General features: G+C 54.1%; 1 protein-coding gene across 1 annotated transcript; it reads right to left on the bottom strand.

The window, feature by feature from the left end:
• Positions 1 to 202: 202 nt before the first annotated feature.
• Positions 203 to 10,113, bottom strand: LOC119109172 (uncharacterized). The gene is made up of 3 exons (XM_037232752.1): positions 10,054 to 10,113; positions 6,058 to 6,163; positions 203 to 543 (listed from the first exon to the last, which is right to left on the bottom strand). The coding sequence occupies exons 2-3, from the start codon at positions 6,152 to 6,154 to the stop codon at positions 275 to 277; spliced, it is 366 nt and encodes a 121-aa protein (XP_037088647.1). The 5' UTR covers positions 6,155 to 6,163; positions 10,054 to 10,113; the 3' UTR covers positions 203 to 274.
• Between the last annotated feature and the right edge of the window lie 1,173 nt (positions 10,114 to 11,286).

Genomic DNA, 11,286 nt, shown 5'->3' with positions numbered 1-11,286 from the left:
GCTTCTCTCTCCCACCGGTGCGAAATGAGCTGGCGTCAATGAACGATGAATGAAGAGCAGCGCGGGCTGGCCGCGGGCGCGCCGTAGCCTGGGGCGCCGCGGCCGCCGCCGTGACCTGGCGCCGCTCCTCACCCGCCGGCGCGGGGTCGGCGAGGGGCCGGCCCGGGCCGGCCGCCGTCGGCCCCCGGACGGGCGGCGCGCAGCACCGCACCGTCCGACGGCGGCCGCCTGCCCCGCTCCCCTCGCCGCCCCCGTCTCTCCCGCCGCCTCCGCCCTACAGGTCCAGCGCGCGCCGCTCAGCATCGAAACGGCGGTCGCGGAACCGTTTGCGGGCGCGGTCCATGATGGCGCGCAGGTCGTCGTAGGCGGGGCTGTGCGGCAGGCCGCACGTGTCGATCGGGTCGGCGAAGAACGGGTCGGTGAACGGGTCGCGGAACGGGTCACGGTCGAACGGGCTGTTCGGCTCGGCCCAGCGCGGCAGGCTGCGCGCGCGCGGCCGAGGCACCACCGGCAGCCGCCGAGGCCCCAGGTCACCGTGATCCCCTGCGGGCCAGCCAGAACGCAGGTCAGACACGGCCGGCGCCGGCGACGACACAAGGTGTGACTGTATAGCGGGGAGCTAGCGCGACGGTACTCTCAGCGATGATTCAATGCGCGTTGAAAATGTGTTGCATTTTCTGGCATAGGAATGTAAACGTAATAAAACACCATTTTCTTTCGATTTCTGGGGCGTATGGCTTGCATTGAGGATGAAACACATGCAAAAAGGGTTTTGGCTCGCACCCTGAGCCCACCACGTAGGCTGTGCTATTTCAATACCACTGTGTGGTCGACTTTAAACATGGATTTCAAAAATTGCAAGTTAGGATCTTAAAAGTAAGCAAAGCAAACGCTGTCTGGCAAGTATTGTCGAAGTGTCACATGACCAGCATGGCCTGTGAGCTAGTGGTGCAGACTTCCGCTCCCTAAGCTCAGCGGCGGAACATATCATTTGTGGGGCATCAGCAAGTGTGGGTTGAGGAGTGCGTTTTGTCGTGGAGGTGTTTTGTTCGGCTGATGAACACTGGCTATAAAAACGACAGTGTTCATCTATCTGCAATGTAAAGAAGCATGTCACTGAATGTATTTATACAAATAACAACCCTCTTAAAATTGATATTTTGAGTGAAACACCGTCTATAAATGCCTAGAAGCTGCGCCTTTCGGCTCTTCCGAACAGTATGGAGGCGGGATCTTGTTGGTGTTATGTAGTGTTTTAACATGGTCACTCTTGGCCAGGCTGGATGCACCTTAATACTGTTCATGCTTACATTAACAAACGGCACAAAAAGGACATCATGACATTCTTAAATTATTCGTTAAACAAATTGTTCTTTGGTGTGAACGCGAAAATTGGAAGTTAAGAATATGTCATCCGATATCGTAAAAAATTGTGCAACATCGGTGTAAATAGCATGTTCTAACAAGGCGCAAAGTGAACACCCTCTTCATGTGTTGCTGGTAAGAACATTCCTGCTGCCGCTGAAAGAAAACGAGACGTCAAGATGTGCCAATCCAGTAAGCACGCGATATATTCTACACAAAACATCTTAACCTTATTAAAAAGTCATGCGGTGTTAGCATGCTGAATTAATCAAGCACAAGGCTGCAAAAACAATCACTACAGGCAGAAACATTTCTGATGTCAACAAAGCACTATTTTTCTGACTGTAACAAGTGATGTGACAACGAACCGACGACGAGTCCCATTGGCTCGCTGACTAGGCTCTGAGGACTTCTCGGTCGCGGTGTCGCACGCCGTGGTCCCAGCTGCCCTCGCACGTCCCCACTGGGCAGACCCGGTGACCCCATTGGTTCGGCGCGGCGCAGAATGTTGACGCGAGCCAGCCGGCGGCCGTAGCGTCGTCTTGCCAGCCGGCTGCCAGCCGCCGCCCAGATGAATTAACCTGGTGACCTCCGGCTGAGAGGCGGGCGCGCTGCCAAGGGGAGCCAGCGCCACCCTGAGGCGGTTGCTGGACCGCCGGTGCTGACGCCGCTGGCGCAGCACCAGCCGGCGCTGAGATCAGCTGTGTAGCGTATGGCACCATCGTCAGTGGTAGGGTATGTTCCTATGGTTTGTGACACGTGGTGCGTGCCACATGCATGATATATATTTAGCCGACAAATCCAAGCCGCGTTGAAGATCTGTTTCTCTTAATGCCAGGCAGCAAGTTTTGAGGAGTCTGTCTATTCGGGTACACCTGGTTTTGTTATAATTGCGACGCAGCTGAAACAGAGCACCCCGCCAGTTAACTCTTTTCTTTGATGATTTGAAAATATTGCGGGCAGTGGCTGTTGATCGCTGAGTGGAAAAACCAACGCAATTCCTTTCAGGCTTTGCTCAAAAAGCTTTTAACAAAGGTGGCAAGCCACATATCTATTCTAGTGAAAATCATAGTAATTACTATTTTCCAGTGGTGTGCAATGCTTCTCTTGCATAAAAGAAAAAAATATTTAGCTTACCACCTTGCGAGTAAAAAAAAAATGTGTAAGTCGAAGTTCAGGCCTACGAACTCAAGATCTTCGACATCTCGTTTCAAGATCTTGAACTTCTCAGAACGTGAAGCGTTTTGAGTTCATTCTCTCGGGTTCATTCATTCATTCAGAATACAACGCATTCATTCTTGCAAAGCATGCTGTGCACGCTAACCTCTAATCAATTCGTCACTTCTAAGGATAATGCGTCTTCTCAGGTGAATTCTTACTAAGGCACATTACGGGGTGCTACCACTGTAACTTCCGCTAACAGGGACTTCCATGTACATGTTCTATGCAGCCGGTGTCCCTACCGATGGGCCACATTGCTTCATCGCGCGCTACCGACGTATGCACCATTGGCTGAGCTACCGTACTACCAGCTCGCTGCGCGCCCTGCCATCTGTCGGCGGGCCTCGGTGACAGCCTTACGTGGCGCGGCCGGCTGGCCGGCCCGCCTGCCGCCTAGATGGTGTACTGCGGCACAGCCGGCGCCATCTTCAGCTGGTAGACGGGCCGCGTCTCCTTGACGGCCACCAGCGTCTGCCGCACCTCGACGCTCCGCTTGCCGGTGGACACCTCGGAGCTGTAGCGCTTGGCCACGTGGATGGCGTCGCTAGAGATGGGAGGCGTGGTGCCGCGGAAGGCCCGTTCCTCGGCTGTCGGGGCGATCCGTGTCAGGCGGACCTCGGTCACGGCCGACCCTCGGTCACAGCCGATCCTCGGTCCTCAGGACCTAACCCTCAGCGGTCAGGACCGACCCTCAATAGTCAGGACGAGCGCTCAGCTGTCAGGACCGACCCCCGGCGGCCAGGACCGACACTCAGCTGTCAGGACCGGCCCCCGGTGGCCAGGACCAACCCCCGGCGGCCAGGACCGACCCCCGGCGGCCAGGACCGACCCCCGGAGATCAGGACCGAACCCCGGCGGCCAGGACCGACCCCCGGCGGCCAGGACCGACCCCCGGCGGCCAGGACCGACCCCCGGAGATCAGGACCGAACCCCGGCGGCCAGGACCGACCCCCGGCGGCCAGGACCGACCCCCGGAGATCAGGACCAACCCCCGGCGGCCAGGACCGAACCCCGGAGATCAGGACCGACCCCCGGCGGCCAGGACCGACCCCCGGAGATCAGGACCGACTCCCGGCGGCCAGGACCGACCCCCGGAGATCAGGACCAACCCCCGGCGGCCAGGACCAACCCCCGGCGGCCAGGACCAACCCCCGGTGGCCAGGACCGACCCCCGGCGGCCAGGGCCGACCCCCGGAGATCAGGACCGACCCCCGGCGGCCAGGACCGACCCCCGGAGATCAGGACCAACCCCCGGCGGCCAGGACCAACCCCCGGCGGCCAGGACCAACCCCCGATGGCCAGGACCGACCCCCGGAGATCAGGACCGACCCCCGGTGGCCAGGACCGATCCCCGGAGATCAGGACCGACCCCCGGCGGCCAGGACCGAACCCCGGAGATTAGGACCGACCCCCGGCGGCCAGGACCGGCTGCCTGACCGGATACCGGCGGGATGACGGCGGGAGCGCCGGTGACCAGCCCCTGGCGACAGCGTCCGACATTCCGCGCCGTTTTAGGCGGCGTCGGTCCGACTGCGGCGGGCGGCGCTGCCAGCGGAGCCGGCGCCAAAGCCGCGCCGGCCGCCGACACCGCTCGCCGGCGCGCATCGCTTGGCCGTTACTCAGCCGCCGGCCGGGCAGGGCGGGAGGGAGGGCAGGTGGGGGCGCGGCGCTGTCTGACCCACCGCTCGGAGGGCGGTCGGCCTTCAATTGGTTATCGGTGCGCTGTCGGAAGAAGACAGACCGTCCGTATCGGTGTCAGACGTGGAGCCTGGCGGAAGACAGGTCAGCAGGATTCGGGACACGTCACGTGTTGTGAACGACGCGGTAGCCGATCAACTCAGGGGTAGTGTCACACAATCCGTGGTGGGAAAAATTAATTCCTCGCAACCAATTACTTTCTGCAACCGAAGAGAGCTCTACCGTAATTCCGCGATCTGATAGCAGATATATGGGGTCATCATTGAGATCCCAAAAAGCAGATCAGTCCCTTGCTGCCCTTCAGGCTGTGAACGCCGTGGTCGCACAAATGATCCACATCTCCATCACTATTCTAGTGCCCCTCTTTGGTCTTCTCCTGGACCCGGCATGGAGCCCTACACCATCCAGTGCCCCGGAAAGATTTGGCAGCCTTGATGGTTGGTCGCGACCAGTTGGTCCATCTGGCAGCGCTTCCAGACGATTGTAGCCAACTGTCAGGACGCAGGCCAGAACTATTCCAGTAGGGCGACATCGACGCAGGTGGTGTCCGAAAAAGATGGGAACTGAACATGCCTTTGTGAAGACGGATGCTCTCCAACCAACGAGCTTAACTTTTACGAATCCCAGTTGTCCGACTCTGCCCAAATGAATAGCTACATGATTGCTCTTTTCTGTGTCTGGGTCTCCAGCATTCGAAAGCATCATGTTTCAAGCACCATCGGAGTATTATGAGACCCCGACCACCGCCATGTTTGAAAATCAGACATTGAACTGCTGCAATGTGCTGTGCAATGACGACTAATTTTATTTTTATTCCGGTAGTTTTGAAGCTGCTTTGGCTCTCACTTTTCCTTGGGCGACGACAACCAGACGACATTCCCCTGCTTTGATGTGCATATACTTGCTTTGCCACCAGGTAGCTTTAGGCTTGATAGGAGCCAACTGACGCAAACGCGCTAAAAGAGCGGATTTTTAGGGCTCGATCAGGGTGCCACTGGTGTCTCAGAGCACGATTAGTGGCTCGATCACGGTGCCACTGGTGTTTCAGAGCACGAGTAGTGGCTCGATCACGGTGTCACTGGTGTCTCAGAGCACGAGCAGTGGCTCGATCAGGGTGTCACTGGTGTCTCAGAGCACGAGCAGTGGCTCGATCAGGGTGCCACTGGTGTCTCAGATCACGAGCAGTGGCTCGATCACGGTGTCACTGGTGTTTCAGATCACGAGCAGTGGCTCGATCAGGGTGCCACTGGTGTCTCAGATCACGAGCAGTGGCTCGATCAGGGTGCCACTGGTGTCTCAGATCACGAGCAGTGGCTCGATCAGGATGTCACTGGTGTCTCAGATCACGAGTAGTGGCTCGATCAGGATGTCACTGGTGTTTCAGAGCACGAGTAGTATAGCGCTGCAAAACCGAGCCTCAGCTCATATTGTCAGCTGAGGTCAGATTAGTGCAAGTTCAAACGGGCAGAGCACGGCTTCAGCAAAAAAAAGTTGCGCGACGAAGCAGCGAACACCAAAATGACATAAATTACAAGGCATAAAGCAAATGAAGCAAAATTATTACGAATCCACTCAAGCGGCACCATGTTATGCACAATACAAAAAGCGGAAAAAGTTATTGCACAGAACACACTGATGGAACATGACAGAGACTCGCAAATTTTGGCTGGCTGCCGACTTATAACGTGTCTCTCCGGGAGGCAAATGATATATTGCTCGCTGCAAGATCATTCGTTGCGGCCGGCGCGCGCCGCCAGCGCGACGCAGCCTTACCCTTGAGTCCCTTCATGTAGTCGAGCCAGAAGCCGGCATTGCGCTCGAGGGGCCGACCGATCGTGTAAAGGTCAAGGTCGCGCTTCCAGTGCACCATTGTGAGCAGCTGTCTGGAAAGCACGGACATGATTAGTGAGGGAATTGGCGTGCCGTATGATTTTCTGTTCCGTGTTTTTTCATTGAAATCAGCATGCTAGGACTAAGGAAGTGTTGACAGTGAAAATCATGAGAAGGATTAGCGAGTATCTACACTGAAAGTGAACCGAAATTCGGCTAACATGAAAGAGTGTGTAATGGCCCGAGCCCAAGACGTTTTGGGCACATGCAAGCAAAAAACTGAATATGGCATTTTCAACCAATTGTGGGTGCTATGAAAAGGAATGACATTGTGTGCCGCCCCTTCCCCTTGGGGAAAGGCATTAGAAGCTATAAATGTATCATGGGCTTTATCTCTAAATTTCTGGCCCTTCATTACGACAGCTTAAGCTATTCGCTGCTTTACTAGGGCCAGATTGCGCACAACCCAGACGATCTTAAATTTCAAGCCGTCCGATCACTCTTCGGCTGCTCAGAGACAGCTGAGGGTTAGGTAGTCAAACGAGCACGTGTCATTCTTGTACGACATGTGCTATTCTAGTGTTACACGCCGCGACCGATCACTAAATTCTTGGCGCCAAGCGCGCGACGTGTCCCAGTTCCCCGTCACTGTCATCGTGATTTAGACGCCTGACCTACTATGGTGTGCCGCAATACTGTGAGCCCGGCGGCACAGCCTACCCTAACGTGCGCTGTGTGGGTTCAGTTTGCTCTTGACAGCTTCCGAACAATGCAGCATAATCAAACCATATTTTGTACAGCTGTAGGCAATTGAAAACCCCATTTTTGTGAGTTAACATTCTAGTCGCATTTCGCATACTTGCTAACCTGTAGTTCGACAAAGCCAGCTGAGGATTGTAAGAGAAGATATTTCTTAGGGAATCTTACAAACTGAGGCCGCAGCAAAATAGCATATTTATGATAGCATATTTATGATAGCAAATGCATATAATGGCATTATAATAGCATAATAGCATAGCATATTACATAATGTATTTTTGGCATGGTTTCTCGGGCAACAAGGGAATTCAAAGCAAGCTAATAGCTTGCCCATTGAGCTCGGTGTAGGCATAAAGGTCAGACGAAGGTCGAAGGCAAGCAGCTTTTTACTGGGAAACTTGCTTTAGATGGTACTTTTCAACGCTCTTTTCTGATTCCTTGTCACAACGACGTTACCAGATTTGTTATTTGAGCTTCATAAAGATCAGCGGAATTTGCTGACCTACAATTTCATCAATCAGCCTTTTGTTTTGAGCTACATACCGGCTAGGGTGTCTATTGACACTGGCTTTTTGTTCAGGCTAGAAATATAAAAGTTTCTTGGCCCTTTTGACATTTTTAAGGCAAGATAATGCCAATCGAATCAATATGGACACGATTGGCTTTTCGTTTACAAAAGACATCCAAGTTAAAGATGGTCGCGTGAGCAGGCATACGGACATTTCGGACGCCCATTTCTAGGTTTGCCTTGTTTAGCCTTATTTAAACCAGAGTTCACAGCCTAGGCAATTGGAAACTTGACAAGCGTAATTTCGCATAGTCCTGTTACTTGTGTTAGTTTGGTGCCTCTCGATCTCGTAGTTGTTTGTGTCTCAGTGGAAGGGGGCGTCAAATTTAGCCCCACCCTCGTCCGAACGTGTCGCACTCCACCGACCAACGAGGCGCGGGTTTAACCCTCACCGTTATAGAGGGCGGAGGGTGATGCACCCCTTCAGGTTTTCTGAGGACACCTCCCCGACGCGTCGTGTACTTGCGCCTAGCCTCTGGGATATCCATTGCACGGGCTTTGACACCAAAAATGTGCCTATAGCGTTTTTTAAGGAGGTCCTAAGTAGGGACATTTTTTAAGGAGTTCTGAACGGCGATCCCCGGCCGGAGAGAAAAGGAAGACCGCGGGCCCTGCGGACCGCGTGCGATGGTCATTAGCACTGTGACATTAACGGAGCCCTTCACCATACCTGTACACTAAAAAACATAAAACCGCATACTGTTGTGCTCGAAAAGGGACAAAGAACTGCAGGGATTAGCAGCAACCTGAGAACGGCAGGGAGTTGCATCGACCTCTCCCCCCCCCCCCCATCCTATTAGTCTATGTAATGAAAAACGGCGAATCAGGGCGAGGGTTAAAGCGCTGTCGGGTTATATAAGCCTCACGATTGAGCCCCTCCTACTGACGGGCTCAATTCCACCGTTCCGTCGGATCGCTCCGACCAAAGGTACGATAACGACAGCGCGATCCAATTCGGATTAAGGTCCGTCCTACCAGGGAGGTTACGTCAACAGAAAGCCTGAGATCGATCCGGTGCTTCGAAACAGTAGGCCGCTGGAGCTGCAACAGGAGCGAGGCTCGCTGCACACGCGGGGGCCGTGCCGGGCCGTTGAGGGGTGTTTACACCTGGGCCCAGTGTATTTGGAACAGGCAGCCAGCAATCAGCTCACTAACGTCGTGACTTTGACTCTTATCCGATCACTTATTCGAAGCGAGAAGGAGTTTGGACTCATTACCGCATCGGTCGGCTAGACTTCAGTGCCAGTGGAAAAAATATGACAACAAAATATCGCTAAAGTGACTGCTGCATTGCGAAGAAAGAGGCCTGTGTAACTAAGCAAAATTTTATGAGACCAGATAAACTTAAATGAGGGTTAAGATGATGAAGCTCAGTATCAAGCGAAAGTAAATCCTGCGTGTCCTTTTCCTCATCAGGATACCAAGACAGACTCTCAAAAGACGTTCAAGCTCTCAATGATGATATGCCGGGCACGTGATCTCGTAATCTAGGGCTTTGGCCGTTTCAGGATGATCGAATGTGACAGTCTACTTTAGACATTTGGAAAGCAAAGCTTAATTGATCATCGATTAAGTTGCAATTGCTTGGTAATGACCACAGCTCTGTCATCGCGAAGACTTATCCGAGCACTGAAAGGGAGACAAAATCAAACACTGTCAGCTTTCTGAAAACACTAGAAAAATAAACTCCATCATAAACGTTGTGCAATCAATCGGTTTCGTGGCCAGCGTCTGAATTGTCTCCCACACTATGAATGGCACGTCTCGGCAGGCCTGATCTCGTCCAGAGTGTTTAAGAGCAAATTTCACGCAGTTTTCCAGGTTTAGCATGATGTGGGCTTGACCTTGGTGATCTCGTGACAAAATTACAGACATCGGTTATGTGCATGAAGTAGCATCACTGCGCCTCTAGAACAACCTGATGAAGTACAGTTCGCAGGGGGCGAAGGGTGCGTCGCTGAGCGCCCTGTTCTCCCATCATTGCCGGACGTAACTACGAAAACGGGATCAAAACAGGGCGTAGATAGGATGCAAACACGGCTCGGCTTAAGTTTGTCACCATACGCTGCATGGCTCAGGGAGCACCTCAGAAAAACAGGACGATTGTTTCAAAATCCTGCACTGTTAAGGGTAAGAACGTAATTATTGGTAACGGGTCAAGAGTTTTGTTTTATGGTGAAAGTTGGCCACGAGCTACAGTCAGCCAAAGCACACCAACATGTTGTGTATCGGATCAAACTTATCAAGGGGTGTTGCCTTATGTTATCGGTAGATGAATATAACATAAATGGACGTGTGAGCAACGGCTAGTGCAGCCGCGCTGTTCCTCAGGGAATGAAAGCTTGTTATCAAGTTCCGATAAAAATATGAATGTACGCTTAGGCCTTGTCACATTCACAAAATGATCATTTTACAAAACGTTGGAGCAAACCAGGCGCATCGCGTGCACTTGATTCGATATGATAATAATGCGACGTCTCCATGGCCTCAGATACCAGCATTTCAAGCGAGGCAAGCCCACGCCTCAGTGACCTGGCGCCCGAGCACCGAGGCGTCCACACCCGTCCGCTCCGGCCTGGCGGGAACGAGGTCGCGCCACCGTCGCCACTGACCTGGTCTGGTCTCACTGAGGACAGGGCAGCGGCCACCGGCACGAACCAGAGGGGACTGGGAGCGGCTGGGAGCTGCCGCCGGCCTACAGGCCCGCCCAAAATACCGCCGACCCCCCCCCCCCCCCCCCCCCCAGCCGCCGACGGGGGTCTGAGTCAGCCGTCGCGGTTCGCGGCGGCCCCCACGCAGCACTCCGGTCGGGGCGGGGTGGAGCCAGCGGGTGGTCAGGTCCACAGGGCGGGGTGGAGCCAGCGGGGGGTCAGGTCCACAGGGCGGGGTGGAGCCTACGGGAGGTCAGGTCCACAGGGCGGAGTGGAGCCAGCGGGAGGTCAGGTTCACGGGGCGGGGTGGGGCCAGCGGGAGGTCAGGTCCGCAGGGCGGGGTGGAGCCAGCGGGAAGTCAGGTCCACAGGGCGGGGTGGAGCCAGCGGGAGGTCGGGTCCACAGGGCGGGGTGGAGCCAGCGGGAGGTCGGGTCCACAGGGCGGGGGCGGAGACCGGCCAGTGTTGGCTCTGACGTATATATTGTGAAATTTCGCGGGTCAAGTGAAAGGCCGACGTCATATAGATACGCATTTTGTTTCCCGACAAAGCCAAAATAGAGCGCCGTGAGGTGAAAAGAAGAAACATCTTGCCGCGGCACTGTGATGTCAGACCGTGGCGTAGCGGGAAAAGCAAGTGGGATCCCTGGCAGGTCACGTGAACTATCATTTCTGTTTCGGATTAGTTGTAGGCATCGCCTTCTTGTAGCCAGTTAGGCCTATGGAATATTGATATCTCGCTATCTGCAACCACTTCGCCGCGACTAATGCATGTTATGTACAGAAATTCAAGACAAGACAGCGAATAACACGAACAGCGGTGTTTGTTCTACGGATCGCCAAAAAGTGTGTCGACTCGCTCGTTTGCAGGGACTCCAGTATTCACGCCCTCTAGTTTTTTTTTGCATAGTATCGAAGTTAGAAGATTCCATAACGTAAACGTTGTTGTATCCACCAAAAAGAGAATGGTACGTCGAATTATATGAGGTGCAGCCACATTTACTGATCACCTTTTTTAGTGGTAGCGTAGCTGAGCGCGTTCACCTTTGCGCATATGTGCACGTTCGTCCTGGGCTGCCAGCTTAAAGGTTATCATTCACACGTGCAAAAAGGTGTTCATGTCTCTAATGTTGATATCCTCGATTGTCATGCCATGCTGGCACATGATTGTGATAGGTGGCCTGGTCTGACCTTAA

This window comes from Pollicipes pollicipes, unplaced genomic scaffold (genome assembly GCF_011947565.3).
Source record: "Pollicipes pollicipes isolate AB1234 unplaced genomic scaffold, Ppol_2.1 Scaffold_2555;HRSCAF=2994_pilon_pilon_pilon, whole genome shotgun sequence".
Classification (NCBI taxonomy): Eukaryota; Metazoa; Arthropoda; class Thecostraca; order Pollicipedomorpha; family Pollicipedidae; genus Pollicipes; species Pollicipes pollicipes.
Note: the sequence above shows the minus strand (reverse complement) of the source record. Positions and strands in the feature narration are given on the sequence as shown.